The sequence below is a fragment of the Kryptolebias marmoratus genome, linkage group LG8 (assembly GCF_001649575.2).
Source record: "Kryptolebias marmoratus isolate JLee-2015 linkage group LG8, ASM164957v2, whole genome shotgun sequence".
Taxonomy (NCBI): Eukaryota; Metazoa; Chordata; class Actinopteri; order Cyprinodontiformes; family Rivulidae; genus Kryptolebias; species Kryptolebias marmoratus.
In genome coordinates, this window is record NC_051437.1 from 12032284 (window position 1) to 12057920 (window position 25637).

Consider the following 25637-nt stretch of genomic DNA (forward strand, 5'->3'; position numbering starts at 1 on the left):
TCAATTTTGAACCTTTTCACAAGATTCTAATTTTCTGATATGATGAATTTGAGATTTTCATTTGTTGTCATTTGTAATCATCAAAATTAAACGAAATAAACATTTGAAATATATGAGTTTGTATGTAATGCATGAATATAATATACAAGTTTCACTTTTTAAATGGAATTACTGAAATCAATCTACTTTTTCATGATATTCTAATTTTATGACCAGCACCTGTATATATAATATGTATATATGTGTGTGTGTGTGAAAAAAGTTTTATTTTTTTAATTTGTGAGGTTAAGATCTGGACTTTACCTAACCCCTTGCAGCAACTGTCTATTTAATTTTCATTGTTGGTTTCTGTCTGTGCTTTAAACCATTGCACAATTATTTACATTATCCAGTGTAGACCAAGCTTGAGCTGTCTGGCAGATGGCCTAACATTTTACTTTATAATACTTTGGTCTAAAGAGAAGTTTATGGTCTACCTAATGCCTACCAGGTGCCCAGTTTCTGTGGTGTTTTTGTGGCTGCAAAACAAGCCTGAAAACAATATTTATTCTAGAGATTTTGACCACTGTCTTTAATGTTTTTTTCTATTTGTGAATATTTTTTTAATTGAATAATGGACTTCCTATTGTTTACATGAATGCTCAAATAGCTAAAACAGCTGCATTTAATAAGATGATTCCATATGCTGATGATCAAACCCTTTTTATTTGCACTTGAAAAAGTAGCACTTGGTTGCTGCCCACTATTTTTATTACCATCAAAACAATGCTTGTTAATTGGTTTATCAGAAACTGTTTAGTTTTTGGCTTAGAATTACTATAAGTAAAGCATGATGTAATATTTAATAGATTGGCTATAGCTGTTCTTACCTCAAGACTTTTTATATGTCAAGCATAAAGTCACTAAATTAAAACATACTTTTACAATGACTTATTGTTCATGAGCTCAGTGAATAAAGAAAGCAGATGTCAACCACAAAACAAGTTCTGGTTGTTCTCTGTGGTGTGTAGCTCAGATCCACTTATCATGTCAGGAGCCTGCAAGCAATGGTCATATAACAAAATGAGAAAAAGTGATTTATGGCATCAAAGCAATGCAAATTTGTGTCTAGGACTTGCAGACAGAGCTTTAGGCTTTCTGACCTCAGAGTTGAATCATTAGATCCAAACCAGTCTGAGAAATTTAACAGAACTAATAAAGATAGATCCGACTAAAGCTGTAGCCCTGCAAGCAGTAACAAGACCAATGACTAAGCTTTGACTCAAATGGTCTGCCATGGAGAAACTTTGAATATATGTGCCCACTTCCTAATGACTAGCCTAATGAAGCAATGACAGGGCTTTTGTCTTTAATGTTCTTTTGTTCAGTCAGGGTTGTGACAGAGTGAGGATCCCAAAACTGAAAGACTTACCCAAAATTCAGTGATTCATCAAAGAAAAAAACGTTTTTCCTCTTTATCTTGGTATCATTATTCGTATTAGCAGCTTGCGTGATGAGAAATCTCAGTTAGTCGTTGAATAGAATATGTGTCAGTCAGACAAGCACTTTGTCCCATTGTCTCATGCAATACAGACTTTTACATCCCTGCTGACATTGATATTTTTCTCAGTTGTCTCAGATCTAATTATCTGGTTTCAAAGCTTTACCCTTTACAGTTTCTTTGTTTGTTTGTTTCAGGTTATTGCTTTTGGGTTGTTGGTTTTTTTTTGTCCCACCCTCGCCTCCTTTTCACTGATGGTTGCATGACTGTACTATATTAAGAGTCATCTTCACTGTTTTAGTCGTAACTAGGCATCTGCTGGGTATCTGATGCACAGCATGGGCATTCACAGGCACAAATCACGTTCCAGCAGGACTCAAAATAAATGAGGCTCAATCTAACCCGTGGAGAACACATTTAATATTTGCAGTGTGTTTGTTTGTTTGTCTGTTTGATGTTAAACAGCAGTGATAATGAGTTTCAGTTGTTCCTTTGATGGATTCCTTTGGTTAGCCTTTCACAGTGCAGATCCTTATCTAATAACAAAATATCTGATTATACTCTTCTTTTTATTTTTTTTTCAAATAAAAAAAAACTTACCACCTGGCTCAAAAACTTCCCATCTTTTGTCCTAGAAAGGAAGGTTTTCTTTTTCTCATAACTGCTACAAGCTTCCCTTGATTATCACCTGTTGCCAAAGGTGAAGGCATAGCAATAATGTTTTTGTCTATATATGTCTTTGTGTGTGTGTGTGTGTGTGTGTGTATGTGTGTCTGTGTTTATGTCTTTACTATTAAGAATATACCCTGTTGATCACTGAATGGATTTTATTGAGTCTTTCAGAAAGAAATTATTGGATTAACATCTACAGCTGACTGACTGTTGGAGCCAATGATACAAGATGGCTCCCACAGCAAAGCAACCTTAGCAAATGGAACAAAATGGCTATAGTTCAGTCAATTTTACAGATCTTGAGCTAAAGCCTGATGTGGTAGTAGCTGAGACTCATTTCCAACACATCACTCTAAATACAAGGCACTTTACAAAAACATGCACAAACATTTCAAAAAGCCAATTACTAAGAGTTATCTAACTAAGGAAGCCAGCAGATTGCACTGAATCTTCACTTCATCGCAGTCTTCCATCCTGAGCAGCACATTGGTGACAGTGGAAAGAAAAAACTCCCTTTTAACAAGAAGAAGCCTCCAGCAGAACCAGGCTTAGGACAAGCGCCCATCTACTTCGACCAGCTGGGGTTTGAGAAGACAGGAAAGAAATACAGACAAACACAGCAAAAAATCCAACCTGGGGTTCTCATAAACCACAGGCTGGATGTTAATTAAAACCCTTCAGAAACTAATAATTAGGTTGACATCCAGAGCTAATTACCTTATAACTCAACCCAATTTAAGATGGCTGCCATATCCAACTGACCTTAGAAAACACAAAAATGTCTATAACTCAGCCAATTTACAAAGATTTTGCCTAACATTAGTGTGGTGGTAGCTGAGCATGACCTTAAATGCATACTTTGATCACAACACACTGATTTCATATCTTTGCTGAAAACCTTACTAACAAATGTTAGAGTCAGTCCATTTTGTCTGTTAGCAAAATACCTTATGAGTCACTGGATGGAGTTCAATAAAACTCTCAGAAAGCAATTGGATGTACATTACAATTATTTAATTTTTGCAGACAACCTGATTCAAAATAGTAGCCACAGCTAATCAACTTTAGTCAACACAACAATGGCTATATCTCAGTGAAGTTTACAGATATTGAGCTAGAATTGGTAGTAGCTGACAGTCATTCACAAGTAACACGTACAGCAAGCACTAACAGATCATGCAAGATCATGCAATATTGCAGGACATTTTGCAATGATTTTCCAGGTTTGATCAATTTCTTAAAATTTTCAGCATAAGGTTGTCTTAGTTAAAATTTGTGGCATAAAAGACAGGCAATGCTAGGAGTGCTAGGGCTTTAAATACGAGAGATTTATCTTTTTTACCACCGGCACTCTCAAACTAACAAACACTTGTGCAGCTTTTGCTGTGTTTGTATGAGTTAAATAACTAAAACATGTTTTGTCTTTTTTATGACATATTCCTGTGTTTTTGAGATACACATGTTCAAAAATGTTAGCTTTAGTCCACAGTATTTTCCTTTTCTGTCATACTATCCTGCTATGTCTTTTTTTTCCCAGCAGAGATGAAGCTTTGGGCCAGGGCTGACAAAACGGCGTCATTATCTTAGTGTTAGCGTCTACCCACGCTTTGCCTCTCATTCATTTCACAGCCAGACTCCTGGCCTCAGAGGGAGATATAGCTCATGTGGGCGAGAAAGACAGAGCAATCGGAAGAGAGGACGCTTCATTTGTGATTCTACCCATTCCCACTTTTTCCCCCCACTTCTTCTCCTGACTATTGCTCATGTTGCACTCTTTCACAATGTACAAAAATGCATGATATCATTATTCAGTTTAATTCTGGCACTGAATAATTACGACAGGAAAAATAAGAGAGAAAGGGTGTTAGGCATACACAGTACTTGAATCTAACAAGTCAGTGACGAGAGCAAGTGTTTCATACATTTATTGTAATATTGTTTTTCACAGCTCGAGGTTTCCTCCATGATTAAATTAGCTAAATAAGTTTACAGATTGAAACATCAATACAAACTGTAATGCAACACTCCCTAAATGAGAATGGACATGCTTAGCAAGGTGAATCTAGTGGAGTGATTGTTGACAGAGTGTTAGTGAAGTAGGCGTGGGCAGTAGTGAGAAGGACAGGGCACAGCAGTGACAGCCCTTTAAATCCAGCTGTGAAGTCTTAATCATTTGCTTTTTAATGGCAATCATAACTCATTGTGCAGTTGTAATGTGTTCCACATTAACAGTGTGGGAGCTGGCTGCGGTTCATCTGTGCCTAATGCACTATAGCTACGGGCTAAGAGCTCTCATCAAACACTGTTCAACCTTCGTTTCCTCCTTTTAAAGTCTTTTGTTTACTTTGTACTCTCCCCACGCCCACACTGCAACACAACTTCGAAAGGCCTGAGACAACTCTTGCACTGTATGGTTTCTTTACCAAGTCTCTCGGGACCATGGTTACCTATATTTAGCCATTAGAGGTTATATTTGCTCATTATTTTGTGATAACAGTGCAGTGAAGTTTCACTTGTCAGGGAGAAGAGCACCCTCTGATGCTAATGAGGTGACTGCAGCCATTTCTATTGCCCATTTATCCATGAGGTGTCTGTCTGAGTGCAAACCTTTGTGCTTTTGCTCTACTGGAAGCATTCTAAGTCTAGGAATAGCAGCAGCCGGGTGGTGGTTTGCAACTGGAGAAAGTAAAAAATGGGAAGTAAAGTCTTTGCAGGAAAATTCAACAATAATGGGTAAAAGAAAGCCATCTCATTTAGCAAACAAATGTACATGGGAAACCTGAAAGTGAGGTCAGCTGACATTTAAAAACAAAATATGAAGCTTGACACATGAAACCTTTGAAATGTAAGCCCTGAAAAGGTGACCACTGGCACATTTTGGGAAAATATATTGGCAAATTAAAGTTGTAAAATTGTGATATTTGCTTTCACTCAGATGATCAACTTAGATAAAAACAATTTCTTTAAATTTACTAACTTTATAATCACAAGCTTCTCTTTGGAGAGCAGTAGGAATTAAGGAGTTTTGGGGCACCATTTATTATCACCTGCCGACAAAAGGCAGAGGTGGACGATAACGTTTTTGTTTGTGTGTGTCTAAGTCTGTCTGCCTGTTACCAAAGTGAACAAGTGGATAAATTTTAATGAAACTTGCAAAAAGTAATTCTTGAATGTACATCTACAGCTGGTTAACCTTTGGGATTCACTAATGCTGACATGCAGATTTTATTAGATTAGTTGCAATTTTTATTATATTTAATTATAAAACAGGGTCATTTTGGCCATATCTATGCACACAATTTACTGTTTGCTACAGCTGCACTTTTTTTAATCTTAGTAGTACTTTAACAATATTATTAGACTGTGATTACCTAAGTGAAGTGTCTGGGCATCCTCCTCAGCTCTAACAAATTAAAAACTTAACATTCAGAGGCCAAGCAGACAGGCTTGCAAGTGCTGGGACTAACTGCAGACAGAATGTCATGCTTTATTCATTGCTTCATGAGCTCAAGCACATTCTCAATCAAAGTAATGTTTAATGAAAGTAAAAACATTGCTTTATTATGACATTTATTTTCTCCAGTGTTTTCAATGAGTGGAATCACCTAATACAGCTTTAATACTAAGAGAGTGGCACCCACAAATGATAGTGCACTTCTGTACACCAGACTTTGGTGGTGTAATGTTATTGCTCAGTTTTTAAATATAACAACTTAGTGGATTTTTGCACTTCCTCTGTTCAGCCTTTAAAGTTTTCTTTCTAACAATAAGCAATATTTACCCTTCCGGTTCAATCCAAGATTGGTGTGCCTGTTTTTTTTTTGCATCATTCTTATGTTTGTAAGCTACAGAGGGGGGACTGGAGAGTCAGATTTATGTGCCTCTGTGTCACTGAGTGTGTATGTGTGAGTAAGACAGGGGTTATCAACAAAATTTGCTCAAGGACCAACCAGTGCGTGGGCTGGCCTTTGATTAGTCACATTTCCCGTAATTATGGCATGTCTGTTTTATTTATTTTGTGTACAATGGAGCAATTATTTCACCAGTTAACACATGTACATTGTACTCCAGCTTTGCGTGCAAAACAATTTTACAGGAAAATAAGTTGACAACAGTGGATTTTACCACTGCTAATCACTTCTTCTCTTTGATGCTATTTTGTTAGCTTCAGGCTACTCTTTTTTCATCACTAGCTTTGCCTAGCACTTACCAGTGCAGTATTTTTTAATTTTCTTGTACTGACTTACTCGTTCTGGAGTTCAACTCTTACTACACTGCTCTAGTTAGTTAAGGCATTTTGTCATTAATCTTTGCTAAGATGGGTGATAACTGATTCTTGCATTTGATTGTGCTTAATTTATTTAGGCTGCATGTGATGAGCCAAGGGGACAGCAGCTGTTGAATACTGCTGTATAGGATAAATGCCACATTGTCATCTATACAAGTGTATTTAATATGTTGATATGCTAATATACTATGAATGTGAGAGAATGGCTATGTATGTATAGGTTATAGACAGATGGACCAGTCATCTGCGAAGTATATTTTTAGGTATGTGTCCTTTTCCATACACTTCTCAATGGCAACTTCCCAAATGGTTTTAAATAACAAAGCATCAAGGTGTTCTGTTTGACTAAAAGACTCCTATGAGCAGGTTGCCCAGCTTGACATTACACCTCATTTTAATGTCATTCCCACATTTTTTCTGCCTCACACTTCCTCTCCATCTTTTGTTCAGCTGTGTCAAATATAAAGGCAAGAGAACAAATTATTAAATGTATTTACAGATCAAAAACTCACAAGAATATACTGTGTGTCCTGCATAGTCACAAAGTGTTGAACACTAAACAAACAGTCCTCAATATTTTACAGACACCAAATGAATAGGATAGTTTCCATCCTCTGGAGCCGATATGGCATCACACAACACATACTGAGGACGTACAGAAGAGACACATTTTCGCCCTGACCATTTTTTACCCACACTATCATCAATTCCCCCCCAGGGTAAAAGAGCCACCCCCTTCACTCTCTCTGTGCTTGTTTGCCCGAAGCGTGCAAGGATTAGCTAAAGCGATTATCACAAGCTTTTGCAGTTTTGTGAAGATGAATCATGGTAATGCTACACAGCAAAGATACCCATGCATTTTTAAAACCGCTGGACTTGGTTTGCAATTTTCCAAACTCAAGAGGAGCCAGTTGGCTTTGCCTCAGTAAGCCAGGTGCAGGTGAGTCAATAGTAGCCAAGCTGGCAACTTATCACAGATACATACATGTTTGATCATGCATACAAACACACACATTGTTCTTACTCATAGCTTTGATACAAGCCCAGAGAATAACATGGAAACAATACAAACAGCATATCGATCACTTGAGAACACTTTGATGGATGTTGTTCAAAGTATTGTGTTGGTTGACATTACATGCTTTCAGTATGACATTACAGCTTTGTCAAGTTTAAGTCTGTTTCACGCAGTGAAATTGAGCTGTCACACACTCTATAGGGACAACCTGCCTTTGGCAAGTTTTGACTTTGCTACAATGCTGCACATCACTAACACATGTTTGCCTTAAGGCTTTCTGACTTCTGTCATACTTCATTTTTTCCCCCTTTTTCATTTACAGTAACGTAGCTCTCAAAAGTCCAGCACAAATAATAGGTCTCCTTCCATATTTGTTTAAATGCAGCCATCTGGATGGAAAGGTTAAACATTTTTTTGATGGATCATAATTTTCTTCATATTTATGTTTCCTTCAGCTTTTTCCAATAACTCATTAGCATTTTACCTGCAGACGGTCAGGTCTAATTGTGCAGCCTTGTTTGCTCTCCTGCAGCCGCCATGCCATCTTCCTGACTGAACAGGTGATTACAGTCCAAAATGCTCTGGAGGATGTTCTCATTAATGAGACTTGTCAGTGAAACCTGCTAGCACTGCTAATTTATTTCCCTGTACACAGAAAACATATCATAAGCAGATCACACACACATTTAACTTACACTGATGTTTGTGGGCCTATTTCACATACAAACACACTTCCACACATGTTGGTTTTCCTTTTCCAGACACACACACCACATGCAACACAGATGCTCTAGGAAAGCTGTACTGTGTAAACCTAGATTATAAAATAGGTAGGTGAATTTAAAGGGATAGCCTGGTCATTTTTGAATTGATGTTTTATCAAATTATTATCAATAGTACATTATAAACCGTGGCATCATTCACAGACCAAGGAGTATGAAGAACCAGGCAGAAGTCTTTCTCAAGGCCAGGCTAATGGATAGCTAAACAAGGGCTTGTTTTAAAAAAATTTTAGGGTTATCAAACAATTTTTTCTCAAAACCTACATACCAGTGTGAAAGAACACTACATTACCTAATATTCAATGTTTTTCCATGACACCATTTGTTTTATTTGTAGCTGTTTTCTTAACTAACCATTGTTTGTCCTATTACGCAAATATTGACTGATCATAAATCGTGTAAATATTGGTGTCCTGACGCTGCTAAATGTATCAGTCTGCCAGATGTTGAGTACACTTTTACTGACTAGACGCACTAGTTAGGAGTAATGCATTCAGCAGCCTCACCATTAACGACACGATATACACAATCTATTCTCCTCAAACCTATGTTTGTGTATTGACACAGACATTGTTAAGAAAAAGGTGACAAACTACACGAGCAGTGTCATGCAAAAGTGCAAAAAATTTATTATTAGCTAAGTAGCATTCTTTTACACCTGCATGACATTTTTGAGAAAAAGTTGTTTTATTAGCTTAAAACAACTATATAAACAGGCCTTTACGTAGCTAGCCATTAGTTAATCATGGAGGAAGGCTTCTGCCCTTTTCTCCATACTCCACAATGTATGACTGATGTCAAGGCTGATAAGGTATTAACTCCTGATTTGGCAGAACATCGATTCAAAAAAGTACAAGATTATCCCTTTAAGGTTGGCACTGCTTACAAGCACTTTAACAAATAATATGGACATTTTTTTTCTAGGCATATGTGTTTGTTTATCTAGGCTTGAGCATTTGTTTTTGAGAGTTAAGGGAAAGGATTGGCTCTCAAACCTCTGCCTGTGTTTTTCCCTTTGGGAGCCCATTTCTGCCAGCTTCCTTCTGCGCTACCGTCTTTAAATATCTCCATCCTGTATGCATCTGTGTGCTGGAGAGAAAGTTAAAGGGTGTTTGCTGGTGTATAGGTGTTACCTGACAGGCTTTGGCATATCAGTGCGTAACTTATCACTAGCTGCAGTAAAGCATTGCTGTATCTCACACTTCTCACCCACAGCAGTGATGTTTGGACTGTTCGACTTTGACATGCCTGCAGACAAACACATGTAGACACAACATAAGTCACATAATTCAGAAATTCTGTGAATTCTGTGCTGTTTTTTATTTTCCTAACAGCTCTAACATACACTAATAGCTTTAAGAATCAGCCACTTGGCTGCTCATTGGGCCCACTAAAAAGTTCAATACTGCAGCAGCTCTCTGTTAAAAGAAGTTTGTTTACAGTAGTAAGTGCAGTTACAATCAGGATCCTTTGGACTTAATAATTTCACAATCATATAAACACTGTTTTTGACAAAAAATGATGAAGGTAACTTGTGTTATAAAAAAATCAAAACCAAAATGTGGTATGAGTCACCAACCACCCATGTTACATTTTTTAAGTATATCCTGAAGCATCAGGCTAAAAGAAACCATGCTGACTTTGATAAATGCAAAGACAATTACATTTTTGCTTAAACAAGATAACACTTGTACTGTATGAAACACGAACAGAAGTTTTCTTGGATTAGATACATACAAAACTTTCAAGGCTCAGTAGAGAGCAGGGTTTTGTTTTAGTGATTTTAGAGATAAATAGAAAGTGTGCTACAAGGTAAACTTTTATAGATTTTTATGACTACAAACAGGAAGTGAAAATTTATCAAACTAATCAGTACAAACTGAATCTTTTTAGTGAAAGGGCAATGCAAATAGACTACAGGATTTGACGAGGATGAAGAAAATGTAGAATAAAGAAGAAAAAAGCCTTGAATACCCTGTACTGAAACACATTTTTAAATGCACTGAAATTTCTGTTGTTTATTTGAAGTAAAACCAACTCACTGAAGTGCCCTTCTAGTCAGGTCCCTCCTCTGACAGATAAGAATCTTAATAGTGGTCAATACCAAATAATATGTTAATGGGTAGAAAACAAATCTCTCTCTCTCTCTCTCTCTCTCTCTCTCTCTCTCTCTCTCTCTCTCTCTCTCTCTATAGATAGATAGATAGATAGATAGATAGATAGATAGATAGATAGATAGAGCAAATCTTTGTATATCTATTTTACTTTATCTTAAAGCATCCTTACCAACTTTTCAATATTTGTTGAGTTCGTTACGTGTTCCTATTTTTGTTGAGCCACTAAAGTTCAAGTTACACAAGAGTGATTTTTTTAAGTGGTTCTCCAAATAAAAAAAAAGTATTGGATTCACAGAAATGCAGTTTCAATTACAGAATCAATGTGTAGGTCTATGCATTTTTTACTTTGTGTTGGTACACCTCTGCTGTCAATATTAATAATTCATCTTTCTGGTCTTACCTGTTCTTGCAGCCATGTCACTTATTCAAACTTTTATTGAACTTTCAGCTCAAGCACCCTTCACCAGAACCACTAACTGCCACTCTGAGCTATTGTGGTCATCAGCCCCTGGGTTTCAGTGCTTGCAGTCCAATGGCTGTCTGTGAAAAGAACAAAAAAGTAAAAGAGCCTTAGACTACTGTGAAACCTTTCTCCTTATCATCCATGCAGAATGTGTAATTATATGTACTTCTTTGTAAAATTAAAAAGCCAGAGGGAGTTCTCTGGTTTATGCTGTGACCTCTGAAATTGGAAAACAGAAGCCTTTGTTAAAGTTTTGATGGAGAGATGTTGATTAGATTTGAGAAACACAGCCTCTATTTCCTCCAGCAGTTGAGGAAAGCAATTTTGTGCTATTTGCTTCCTTGAGAAAACAATATGAAAATTATCTATTTTTCCTAGCAAGTATTTTTGATGCTTGCAGGCAAAGATTAAAATAAAATCTGTATTGAATTCTTTAGGTTTTTTATGTACTAAGCTGACACTTTTATTCTGGCACATCTAACTTTGTTCTCCTGTCCTCCAGTGTGAAAAAATATATAACTCAAAGGGTTGCTTTTGTAAATGTGGGTGGTGCTGACTGGAAGTTCATTTAGTATATGCTGGTAGACATCTGGGTCTTGGTAGGGTGCACATCTGTTTTTGTATGGCATGGCACCAGGATCCTGATGTTCTTTAAAAATGAAGCTAAAAGACAAAGTGAAAAAAAGTTGAACAAAAACGTGAAAGTTTTGCTGAAGATCTTTTAAATCCAAACGAGGTTCTCAATTAGAACATACAAATACATACACTGACATTGCTTAAACTTTTTAACTGCTCCACCCTAAAACTAAGCTGCTTATCAGTGGCAGAAAACCAACATTCTGATGTATTTATGTAGTGTTCAGCTTAACAATAAACAATAGAAATGAAGTAAAGATAGATAATAACAAATCACAGTGGCATGGTAAACTACAAGCTAAACTCAGAGGGTTCATTGACTATTTAACATAAAACTGACATTTATAACATTTAATCATTTTGTATGAAAAGTAACATATAGCATGAAAATCATCTACTTTTAGAACATAGCTAGACATATGTAGATGGTCTTTAATTATGGAACAAACCATGTAATTTAGCTGAAGGAAGACAGAAAAGATGATATACTTTTGCATTTTATTGATCAGTTACTGTTAAAACCAACTAAAAAAGACATTTTTGTATTATATGCCAGTCAGTGATTTTAATGAGATGATGGACAACACAAAATCAAACAAAATTAATTCTACACATACATCTAACTACATATACAGTAAGTATCTTTGTCTTTTTAAAATTTAGTAGGAAAAAGTTTGGATAATATCTAACAGTTCAAAAGACCATCTAATATATATGTATTTGTGTATCATTCTAAACATGAACATAAAGCTGCATATCATCAGCATAAAAATGCAAATGAATTCTGGAGCAACAAAGCATTTTGGCCAAGAGGAGTTGGAGAAATCTATAACAAAGGGCTGGGGAGAAATCTCTGTCATGCACAAAAATTAACATTAGAAACCTCTTATGTATTTTGCCAAATGTTACACTTTGTGAGTGACTAGACAAGTATAAAGCCATCTATTACTGTAGATGAAATAGTAAACTGAATGTGTAATCTATCAATTTTATGGTTTGTGTTGTTGAATACTACACTCAAGTCACACAAAAGAGAAATGGAAATGAAATTGTGTAAGCCCTGAAAAGATAACTTGCTTGTGTAGAAAATGAACAGAGAATTAGGTGAAGGCTTTCTGATGCCAGTGTGGAGAAGTTCTGAAAAATGATGTTGCATTTCAGTCAAAGAGGGTAATGCAAATATAAGACATATAGTAGGTTGGGATGAAGATGAGGTTTAGACAGATGAAGTGCTACATTATACGCTGGGGCAAAGGTGTCCATCACATTCAGCAGCTGGAAGCAGTCGGCACTCTTTTTGCATCAGAATGCTGCCAGTCTAAATCGAACCCAGTCACAATCTAAATCTGACTGTCATAAACACATCTGGCACAAAAGTGACAGAGAGGAAAATGAAAATAATTTCTTTGAAAGTTTGTGTTTTAACAAATGAAGTACAAAATAACTCCATACAACTGCCAGAAAAATCATTTTATTGTGTCAGGGAGAAATCACAGCTAGAATGGCATTTCTAAAATAATGAGTAACATTTTGGGCTTCACTATTCATCAATGCTTTTTTTTTTTACTTAATACATTTTAAAAAGGAGGTACATTGGTCTTTTAGGGCAATGGTTCCCAACCCTGCTCCTGGAGGACCACTATCCTGCATGTATTAGTTGTTTCCCTGCTCTTCAGTAGGTCTTCAATGTCTGCAGAAGCCTATTAATCATTCAGTCATTCAAATCAGGCGTGTCAAAGCAGGAAAAAAAACTAAAACAGGCAGGATAGTGGCTCTCCAGGACCAGGATTGGGAACCACTGTTTTAGGGTGTTTCCTCTAAATCATTGCATGATAAATTGATGAATCTTAACTTCAGATTTTTTGCAATAGAAAACCAAATGTCAGGTTTATAAATGAAAACGTAATGATAGAATTTGGTTGTGACAGGTAAATCTATTCGTATATAGTATATAGATTCTGGAAAGGCCTTAAAAGTCTACAGCAAACAAAGAGAGAATGGGTCTTGGGAGGGTTTTTTATATTTTATTGCCGAGACAACAAAGATAAGATTTTTTTATATAACAACTCTTTCAATTTTGGGAGAGTACGTTACCATTTAATAAAGGTTACATTTGTAATGCATGAAGATAGTTTCAAATCTTGTAGCTTTTGACTTGATGTAAACTGCTGACAGCAGCACTCAAAAAAACTGGCAGTCCCCTCCTCTCCTCAGTGTCTCCCAGGGCTCATTTAACATCATGTGTTATTCTTCTGAGCCTCGTGCAGTTTTGCAGACACTGTTACACAAACATACACTTGCTCAACGCTGACTATCACACTCTTCTGTGTTCAGTCCTCCTGGTCAGACTGTATCAGATCTCTTGCTGCAGGGCTTTAGGTGTTGCAGGAGTATACAAAATCTGGGCCAAGGCTCCAGAGAACAGTAATCTATATGGTAGGTATCAAATCCATCATTGAATTTGTAGACTATTGATCCAGAAAAATGCACTGAACCACAGCCACAGAGAGGAAGGATAAAAGTCCAAATGAGTGCTGTGAGGGAACGAGTGTAGGGATATAGGTTGTGGTTTCCTGTGTAAATACCTTTTGCCTGTGTTAACAGCTTGACCATGTGTGCTTCTTCACAATTTAACTTTGTATCTAGTAAAGCAAAGAAATCTGATACCAGGTCCTGAAGCAGCAGCCCAGTTTTCTTTGTTAAAACAGATGACTGGAAATTGATGAGGTCCAATAACGCACTTCTGTGTGTGACTGGAGGAATAATAATCAGTCAGTCATTAGAGATGCTGATTAGTCAAAAAAATAATGTCCTGTGGTCTTTGTGGTTGGGCTCCCTGTTAATATTTGTGCAGAATTGGTTTGCAAATACAAATATGCTTATTTTAAAACTATATGGTTATAAGATACAAGAGGATATTCAAAGTATATGTAGAATCTCTGATAAATATACATTCTATTCTATTCTTCTGTTTTTAGTCCTTTAGTACAAATTTCTGATTGACACAGACAAATCTCACTCTTCTGTCTCTGATCAGCCTGTTTTGTGCAAGCCACACTTCCTGCAGCTCTGAGATCAGTCAGCCTGTTAACCCCAGTCAAACTCCTCGTGTGACTACCCTGGCACCGCACGAGAAGAAAAGACGCTCTGTGATCCATCCAACAGTGCCTCAGCTCTGAAAAGGGCTTGCATAGGTCAGGCAAGCTAGGTGATTAATTTTACATTAGTTTTTCTTGCATTATCTGAGCGTAACCCGTGGAACCAACATAATCAGGATAATGAGAGAAGTTTTACCATAAAGCTGTCTAGTTACAATGGTAATTCCATATAAATTAAAATCGCCCAGCACAATTTAAAGTGAATAAGTCTGAATGAGAAAAATGCCTGCACTGTTGACTCAGAGATATTTATCATAAAATACATTAAAAACAAGCCTGTAGACATCACGATAAATAGTGCTAAACTTTTCATGCACAGCAGCTTTAAATTGGAGTTGAAGCATTGCTGATAGGAAGGTTTGCAACAAATTCAGAAGTTTTTTGACCTTCATACACGCTAGCATGACTCAGGACTCACATTGGGCATCCATACATTAAAGAAATTGTGTTTGCCTTAAGTCCACTCTTGTCCCTTGCTCATTCATTCAGTAAAAATTTAATGTGAAACAACAGCAACAGCAGATGCACCAAACCAAAATCCTAATATCTCATGCTGACACTTTGGATCCTCACTCAGAAAAAGGAGCGGTGAAGTAAAGTGTATCAATGTTCAGCCAAACAAAACACACAGTAAAGCTGTTTAATTTTACATAAGACACTACAGTCCATCCGTATCCTTGACACACACATCTCCACATTCACTTTATGGTGCACAGTCTGCTGCAGCAGTGCAAAGCGATTGTACAAGCAGGGTTGAGAAAGTTTAGAAAAACTGATTTGGGAAGCAACAAAGTTATTTCATGAGCACATATAAAAGATGATTTGTTTCCTGGATGTAATACTTACTTTTTTAAGAGTGCAGGGCTTTTCTCATTTTCCCACACATGTGAATACTTAGTCTTTGTCTGATGGGTAAACAAAGCATATATCTTTTTTTTTTCACAAGTTTTTTTTTATTTCCTTCAAACCAAGCAAAAGCATTTTGCCTGTGGAAACTTAAAAGAGTTTAATACTCCATGGAACTTGTATTTTGATTGTGTTGTGCCTTTGTAGTTGGCAAATGTGTCTGCAGTTTATTGTGCAAATTTCCCAAACGTGCATGAACACAGAATACACTAAAAACATGAAACAGTCAGATAACTGAACCAACACACGTAGGTTTAAAAAAACTGTTCTATTGTAAGCAGCTTTGCTTTGATACTTGACTGATGAGCAGCTTCTTGTTTGGTGTAATACATTTGTTCTTTGCAGTTTGCTTTGATGTGTTCCTTCTGCTCTATTTATTGATGAGAATTCAAAGTTTTAAAAACTCAGGGTCCAGTTCTTGCTTTGTTTTTGTTTTTGTCTTTGTATGCTTGATGACTGTGAGCGTTTCTATGATATGAGCTGGTGGCTGCCATCCGCCTTTTGGAGGTTTCTAGAAAGGACAGAAAGATGAGCCGCTCTTCATGATTGACCTCAGTGAATCATACTCCCTCATGGGCTTCTAACATTGCAGTAAACAGCCTTCCATCACAAATTTGTTCTCCCTTCATAGTCTGTCTGTAGTGGACGGAGGACCTGGCTCTGTGTAGTCAGTCACTGAGGGCCTTGCTTACTGCACAGCTCCGCACTGCTCTGATTAGGCTGCATGCTCCCCATGGTGCTTGTGATCAGAGGCCATATCCGTCTCTCTCCATCCAACCCTCTTTTTCCATACCCTCAAAGCCCCACCGCTCTCCCTTTGCCACTCTTTTACTCTCTCTGCCTCTCCTCTCTCAATCAATCCTTCTATCCATCTGTCCTGATCTCTCGGGAGGCCAGCCCAATTAACCTGTTTAAACAGCCATCTGAGCATCCCCTCCATTCCAATGTGAATGTATGAGAGGGAGCCAGTTCACTGAGCCAGGAACCCAGTGCCAGGCCTCCATCCGCTGCCTTCCCCAGCCTCCACCTCCACCTCACCTCCCAGCCCCCACTGCTCGCCACCATCAGCTTCCTCCTCTTCTTCCTACATCATCCTCTCCTGTTCACAATGAGCCTGATTGTAACAGATATCAGCCTGATCCAGTGCCCATAAAAAGAGTTTTCTTTGTTTTGTAGGGCAGGGTGACATCTGATGCATTCAGTGCACCACACTTTGAACATTTCAAACGACTGCAGCTATAAACAGTGCTGCCTCAAGAAAAATTTCTTTAGCAACCACAATCTGCCCACAAGATTTTTTTTTCAGTTTCTTTTCTTCTTCTTTAATGTTCTTTCATTAATTTTACTGTCTCTGATTTCCACCTCTGCACACTCTCCGTGCTCTCATCTACCTCCCGTTCTGCAATTCCCTTCTCTCACCTTCCCTTTGTCACTCCTTAACTTTCCCTCCCTCCTCCCACCAACTCTTTTCCTTTCTCACATCCCTTTAACACTTGTCAGCTACTTCCTGTCAGGCTGTCCAAAGAACAGCGCAAGAAGGTCACATGTCCTCTCAGCATCCCTCTCCTCCTTGTCCTTGCCTTGTTGGAGGAGAATGGGAGCTTTAATTAGAAAGGTGTGAAAAAAAGGTGAAAATGAGGGTTTGGTTTGTAATATCATCCTGGCAATAAAAGGGTGATTTCCATACAATCACGATGAAGAAATGATTGACTATATTCATTTACTGTGAGTCGCAGCTCTGGTCGAATTTTCCACATGTCAGTGGGCGATTGTTCTCATCGACTAGACAGTGGAGAAGTGCTTGGCTGGCTGTTTGGCACACATGGGTGTCTGTCCTATTTGCCAGATCAATGCACACCCTGGGCCCGCTGCTTTAGACAACTTGTTAATGTGCAGCACTGTGCCGTTGGGCTTCATTGCTTTGTTGTTGGCCGATTTTTATAATCTCTCTTATAGCAGTATTGACCCAACTGAGTGAAAGAAGATCTATTGGAGGTTTGTGTGTTTGCGTGTTTATGTGTGTGTGTGTGTTGTTGGTCGAGCAAAGTTGGCACTGTCTTTTTCTTTAATTGGTGCAAGAACAAGACCCTCTGGGTACTCCATGCACAGCCTGTCACTCCATTTGTGTGTGGGTATTGGTGTAGTTAGTTCAGCTTGTCACAGTTAAGACATGCAGGCAATCGTTGAAAATAGATGCCTACGCACATACACACAGGGAGTGATTACACTTTACACCTACAGTTACCTCTTGCTTTAGTATGTATTGCCTTATGGAATTGGGCTTTTACCGATTTTCATTAAAAAAATGTTTTATTTGAATGTGTTGCTTAGATACAAGGTATTAAGTTATTAAGCAACACAACTGAACTAAATCCTAGACTTTATTGGCTTTCAGTTAGATCATACTTTTTTCTAACCAGTAAACTAATAGAGGTAAACATATAAAATCACTACAAGAGAGGTCACGGCTACATAATCTTTTGGCTTCAGCACAGCTTTAAAGATGCAGTTTGTGAAGAGTTTTCTCAAGTAAATAGTATATAACATTGCTATAGTACATCAATCTGTGTAGACCCTGTAAGCCACTGATCTGGTTTAGAGATAACCAACCTGCTTGTCAAACTGTGTCATCTCTTTGCTGCAATGGAGTATCTCTCAGTAACCATGACAGCCTGATGCTGGCAGCTAGGGGAGGGGATGTCATAAATGACGAGCAAGGAAGTTAAGCGTGGCAACAGATAGTTGGTCCATGACATGACTCAACACAAACTGTAGCTAACGGATTCATCTGCTAACCATCCTTGTCTCTAATGCTAGCATATATTCATGATTCTGTTCTCTATTTAATTATCTTTAGGGCACACAAGATGGTGCATTGAGGTAGAAGAATACTGTTTTTAGTGGTGTTAGTTTTTAAGTAATTTTCTTCCACTATTTAGTGCACTACAAACTTGTGATGTGGTTCAATAAAAGTATTGTGCAGAAGTTAAATACTATACTGATGAAAATAGACCATAAAATACTGTGGTCTGAGTTAAAACAGCAGGCTAATCAAAGCTAATGCTAAAATTCACAGTTCATTACTGTGACTTTCAGACTTGTTCAAAATGCCTATAACTGTCTAGCCATCTCTAATATAAATTTTCTCATCTCATTTTCTGTCTAAGCTGTGGTGCTTGAGAAGTTACCATAAAAATGTGTTCTGATGCAAATATTTAAAATGTTTAGGTCTAAATCTAAAATGTGTTAAAGATATGTTGAATCACAAAGTAAAGCCAGCTGTATTTTACTGTTACACTGTGCAGCTTGATTTGTTTAATTTTTTTTAACATGAACCACAAAACAGTTCTTCTGAACAGACATGTTTTGTAGGTGATAATTCGTGTTTCAAGTCTATTGAAGGTTGTGATATAGTAACAGCTGCAGTCCATGCTTGTGTAAACAGATAGAACAAAAATGTGTAACAGATACTTTATGTGTAAATAAATGTTATGTCAGTGTTATGGAGACAGATGATGATAATTACATTTTCTCAGCTGTAACGAGTAGAATTATGCTGTCCATCACCTCAGATTCAGGTGTGTATTCCATTATATCTTTTATTTTTGCAACAATTGAGTCTGAATACTTGGCGTATAATTATGAAATACCACTGCATAAAGGTACTTTTCAAAATTCAAAAACACTGGACTGTCTCCCTTGCCTCTATATAGTCTACTATGTGTGACCATGATGTAGTGAGAGAGTGAACGTGCCAAAAACAGTGATATAGTTTAATTCCCATTGAAGTTCCAGCTAACAGCTAGCCTGTGCAAGCCTAGAACAAATGGAGTTGATTCTGTCCTAAAACTCCAATGTAAAAAATGTCATTGTGATTCGGCATTTCCTGTACTTTAGAAGTGACATATTCACACATACTTTTGTGATTTTGAGCATTTTTGGGGATGATTTTAAGTAAAATGAAAACTGACAGATTCACATTTTAGTTTTGACCATGACCTCTAAATTACCTCTTCTTTCTGTTTTGACATTCAGCCTACAGGCCTCTTCCAGTAATAACTGCAGTACTACTGCTCTGCTGGCTGTATGCCTAGCTTACAGAGAGAAGAAACAATAATTGGCAAACAGTGAGAAAAGGGGCACCGGACCAAAAACTGCCTATTTGTTTGTTTGTTTTTTTGGCCTCCCTTCGGCGTTTGAATGTCTCACATACACCAGAACCTCATATATAGTACAGTAAAGTATGAATTTTTTTTCTTTTTACTTTATCTATTTTGAAATATTTAGGCAGCTTTCCACAATTCTATTTGTGTATGTCACTGTTTACCAAATGGCATGCTTGTTATTGTTGCCTCCACCTTCCAATTTTAATCTTTGAAAACCTTCAAAAATACCAGAAGAAATGTAAAAAAAAAAAAATTGGATCAGGCAAACAGGAATGTAAATGAAACGAACAAAAACAGACAAGTTAAGGCTTTTTAGGGTGAACATACTCAGCAGTGATGGAAAACAGAAGCTGTTCTGCCTCTTTTGGTAATGTAATCCATCTCTTATCCCATCTGTACCTGTCTGAAAGAGGATATTTGTGCAGTACCCACCAGACTTGATGGACAGTGTCAGTGAATAGATGTCCTTTCCGACTGAGCTCTGAGTGGCCGACTGGACATCTGCCCTTAGATGGAGGGTTCTGGCATGATCACAGGCTTATTTAAGTCCAGGCAGAACAAAAAGACGGATTTACTCTCAGTCACTTTCTGTAATGGGAACCTTGTTTCAGCTGTTGTCGAAGCGTGGGAGGGGGGAAAGAGAAGATACAGAAGTGAATTACAGCTTTCAGCCCAGGGTTTCCTACAACATGTTGTCTAGACATTGTAATCCCCAAGAGAGAGGGCTAGAAGGCTGCAGGTGCCACGAGAGATGAAGTAGAGGCCAGTATGGGCTATACTCATCTCTGATTCATCCTCTCATCAGCTTCTTGTAGCTTTTTGAAATTAAAATTACAAGTATGCCTTGACCATTCTGATTGCACCTTGAGGAGATGATTTGTTGTGCAAACTTGATTTTCCATACTAATGGATGTATGTCCCCCTTATGTCCCTTTTGCTTGTGCATATTGTAAATGTTTTGCTTCTTTGGTAACAATGGCTCAGAAGTTTAATGTCCTCACTTCAACAAATGCATGAAACAGTTTATCTAATTTCTAAATAAGTTGTGCATAACTTTCCTTGGTCTTGTAGTAAGAGTTGTGCAAAACTGTCTTTTCATATTTACCTTTATTTTTTTAAATGGTACTTCTGCAATATACAGTGATCTTAATGTGGATCACGTTTGTGTCACAAAACTTCTTTAATGGGTTTATTCATGCATATTTTTGGGAGAAAAGAAGCTATTAGACACCGCTTAGTGGAAAACAAAACTCCCTCAAGAGGACAACTAGTATATTGTATTGTGTCATATTGCATCATACCGTACCGCACTGTACGTATCCTATACATAGATCAATTCATGAAGGGATTTTTTGAATTATTAATATTATTTTGTCAATTATTATTCCAAATAGCTTGCATAAAACCTAGTTTTCATACAGGATCAGCAAGTGAGGTAATTTAGACATTGTTTGTGCTTGCAACTATAAAGAACAGTCCTCAGGAATAATCCTTGTGATGTTTTCACCTAATGGAAATACGCATCTGTGTCAAACTTGGTGCCCTGACACGCTCTTTCTTATTTGTATTCAGGTTGCTGTTTAACTCAAATTGTGTTGTGTGCGCTGCAGGTGTGCTGTGTGAGTGTTTGCATGACTGTGAGTTAGCATAGTAATTTTGACTGCATTCAAGCCAGCCATCATTTATGCTTTTTTCATTTCTTAGCTGTTGCTGCTTTGTGCAAACTGCCAACTAAACTCTTGTCAACTATTGTGTCCACAGTGAAGTTTGATGACTGCGTGGGGAACGATGGTGTGGTTTTCCAGAGCAGTGACCCTGTCTTCAGTGTGCGGACGGATGGCTCCATCTTTGCCCAGGAAGAGGTAGCCAGCCTGGACGAACCAGTCCAGTTTAAAGTAGCAGCAAGTGGCCCGCATACAAAAATCTGGGAAACTGTGATTCAACTGGCAGTAACTGACCTACCATCGCTTGGGCAAAATGAAAATGAGGTGAGTTACACACAGAAATATCATGCTTCAAATTTCAATTATCATCTCAGAGGTTCCTTTTCCTATCACATTTTCTCCAGTGGTCTGGAGATACTAACAGCCCAGAATCAGGTCAAAACTCCTCAGGGTTTTTAGAGAAATAGAGAGAGTGGGAGAGAGAGAAGCAGTGATGGCAGACGGTTAAAAGTGATAGAATCACGCTGCCACATGGGGGAGAGAATGTTTCCCTCAGCCTTAAACTGTTATTGGAAAACATCCTGCGCCTTATGCACCCAGGGGCTCTTGGCTCTTCCATTTCTATTTAAAAGCTGTCAGAGGTCAGGTGAAGACGGAGCAGCCTGAGCTAAGCTGTCCCCATAACTACAGAACCACACGGCCAGATCAGATAGTCAATAACAACACGGGCGTTAATCAGATTAGGCAGTGACAACACAAACAATTAGAAGCCTTTGTTCACCTACTCAGTGCAACTTTAGACGTCTCATGAGGGCCACTGAGTTTTTCATGAGATCAAATTGGACTGAGACAAACATGTCACTCGCAAGACATGATGATTGACAAGGATCTACTTAGTTTTGACAGGCAAATGTAGTCTTATTCCTATAAGACCCACTGTTACCTGTTGGCCAAAGACCCCTTTTAAGTTTGCAGAGGTCTAGAACTGGGCTTGCAACAGTGAAACTACTATGGACAGTGAAAGGACTATGGTATAAAATACATTGAATTCTGTAATTACACATAAGTCTAATCTAAATTACACCAACTTTACGTTAATTGTTTTGGTTCTTTTCCCCACAGTCTGCAGATTTCAGCTGTTTTTCGACAGCTCTTTTCATTTTAAAAGTTTTCACTCTGCCCAGAACTAACAAACAAATTAAGTTAGCAGCTAGCTGATGAAGGTAATTAAGTAATAAATGTCTAAAGAGGCAGTCAATCTCCCCTTAGGATTTGGTGAATGTTAGAACAATCCAAAATCAGCATGAAGAACAATGTTTGTACATTTCCCAGGTGACTAGAAACACATAAACAACTGAATGCTAATGTTACTCTATTCACTAACAACATTGTCATTTTATTGTGTGTACAGCTTGTTTTTGAGGCCCCAAAAGAGCCAAAAGGTCTCATTACAAAAGTACATTTTCAATCCCAGTTTTTGTTTTTGTTTGTCATCTTGTTATTGATTAAAGGCCAATTCAATTGGAACTTGTTTATATTAATCTAAATTAATGTACCTCATTCTGATGTGTTCAGATTCATAGTATATTACAAATAAAACTAGTTACTAAATTCTGATTTTCTCACTTTCATTAGCAGTTCATTATTTATGGCACTGTATTTAAAGCATTTAAAAAGTAAATATCTAGCATTCTCTAAAGAATGCTTATCATCTGCTGCCTTTAATGCCAGAGTTTTAGGCTGAGATCATCCTAAATTCAGAAATAATGGAGTTGTAGTCATTTATACCAAACCCTATGCATAATCTCATGCAATATAGCATGATCTCTTGCTCAGAGTTTGTAATGTGAATAACTTTCAGCCTATATGACATCAAATATTAGCTCAATATCTTTAAAATTGACTGAATTAGAGCCATTTTTATGCTGGCTGAGATTGATTAGCTGTAGCGTCCATCTTGAATTAGATTTACTCCAACAGGTATTCGGTTGTAAATGAACATTCATTGGTAATTGTTGGAAAGTTGCACTAAGATCCATCCAGTGGTTCATAAGATATTTTGCTAACAGACAAACAAGGTTGACTCCAATAGTTAATGCCAAAGTGAGTAGCACTGTGTTTTGAATGACTCTCAGCTACAGACACACTCGATTTTAGAACCATATCTGTAGAAATGACGAAATTATTTTATTTTATTAGTCAGTTATCTGTGGTGGCCATCTTGAATTGGGTTGACTCCAAGAGTTAATCAGTTGTAAATGCTCATCCGATGCTTACTTTCTGTGAGTTTAATTTAAAATCATCCATGAGGTAATAAGATATTTTTCTAATAGACAGACCTGTGAGCATGTATACAAACTCACTGACACATTACTGCCCACCTTTTGCCTTGTAGAGGTGGACAATAACTAGAAGATAAAACAAATTGTCAGGTTTTTTTTCCCAAACAAAAATACTCAGTATCGTGCAGAAAAAGAGGAGATGACACAAAGTCAGTCACTGAATCACAGAGACAAATAGAGAGTGGGACATCAGCCAACAAAGGATCTATGATGGTGGGTTGTAAGGATAAGTGCACTGTTCAAACGCTGAAAATGCTGGCCTTTAACTTCACACTTTTGTAATTCAGGCAATTCAAATGATTTACTGTGTGGTATGATGTGAGCTCCTCGTGTTAAACTACAGCGCATTAAAGGTCATGTGAACAGCTTTTTCTCCTTTATTTCGCCATGAGTCAACTCATGTGAAGCTCCTGAGGAGCCACGAGTAGACAAACGACGAGAGAGCTAATCGCGGTCAGAAATCTGCTACAAGTTGTAACCAGCGTGTATGCAGCAGGAGAAAGCAGGACGCTGCAACAAAATGTGATGTTTCATTATGAAAATGCCGCTTTGTGGCGTGCTCTGCTGAATAATAACTTCCAGATGTCTGGGTAGCCAGGGGCTGGCTGAAATCAAAGCATGCAGGGTTTGGGGGAGGCAGTGGCATGGAGGGGGAAGAGCTGGGACCGCCGCCAGCTGGCGAAGGCTGATGGCACCAGCGCTGTAGGGCCGCATCCATTTCACACTCACTGACTCCTGTTCACATAGCATTGGTGTGTGTTTGGTATATGTGTAAGAATGTTATTTTATTTTGGGAGATTATGTTGGATCAAGTGTGAATTATGCTAATTTTGCATTCTTTTTTATGTTGTGAATGGTCTATGTGTGGTTGTCCTTTTGTTTGGGGAAAAAAGAATCTTATATTTGGAACATATGGGTTTGTGATGTGTGAGGGTGCATGCCAAATTATGTGTGCCCTTTCTGTGTGGGATTAAGGAAAATAACACAACCTTTAAATCTGTAAAAGCCACAAAAGCTGTTTAAAGTTTTGATCTAACTTCGGTTTCTTTCTACTCTTTGCCACTCCTAATGTGCACAAAATGTAGCTTCACAAACACCTCTGTTTAACCTTTTTATTCATATAAATTTCATCACTTTTCTGACCTTTTTTTATTTCTGCTACTATGTGAATTATAAAAAAGCAACTTGGGGGACTAGGGATAAACAAACTTAAATTATAGCTAGAGAAAAACTACATTTTGCAGCAGTGATGGAACATCTCTTTCTTTGTTCTGTTTGGGTTTTTGTCTCAATTGTTTTTTTCTGTTAATTTTTCATCAGTGAACTCTCTAGTACCTGTTAGAATGTGTCAATAAAAGGATCAAGTACATGACTTATTTAGATAAGAGTAGGGTAAAAGTAAGGACGGGAGGGAGGGTCACATTTGCTTCTGACAACTCTTCTATTCGTCCATCTTAGTCCATCCTACTAACATGGCTCTTTCACCTCTGCCTCCCCTCATGGCACCAGTGGGATGTGGGGCAGCCATGCCCTGCAGTCAACCCCAATAAGCCTTCCTTCCCTCTGAAGAAAAAGAATACATTTGCCCAACCCCAGATCACATCTGTCTCACCCCTCTCTACTGACAAGGCCAGTTTGTTCACATAGGCATGTGGTGCTTGGCAGAGGTGAGTCTCCTTAATCTGGACTGAATGTAAAGGTCCATGTGCACGTTCCAGTGAACAGCACGTGCAGCAAGCATGCTGTCTGGAAACATTTTTTAAAATCCTAACCTGTATCTTTCAAAGACTGATAACACTGTGCAGGGGGTGGGAGAGGCTGTTGGTGCTTTGTAGACCGTAGCATTAGATCCAGCTGTTCAGGAGCAACGTGAAAACTTTGTGTGTTGCAAGGTCTATAGTGCCCCTAGTGGTCAAGTTAGGACTTGCAGCTTTGTCTGTGATGC

General features: G+C 37.9%; 1 protein-coding gene across 1 annotated transcript in view; it reads left to right on the forward strand.

Moving 5' to 3' along the window:
* Positions 1-25637, forward strand: part of LOC108232100 (cadherin-4) — a 279879-nt gene that overhangs the window by 164499 nt on the left and 89743 nt on the right. Inside the window, exon 4 of the mRNA XM_017409681.3 lies at positions 21448-21674. Within this exon, the coding sequence (XP_017265170.1) occupies positions 21448-21674 (227 nt within the window). The remainder of the gene's footprint in view (positions 1-21447; positions 21675-25637) is intronic.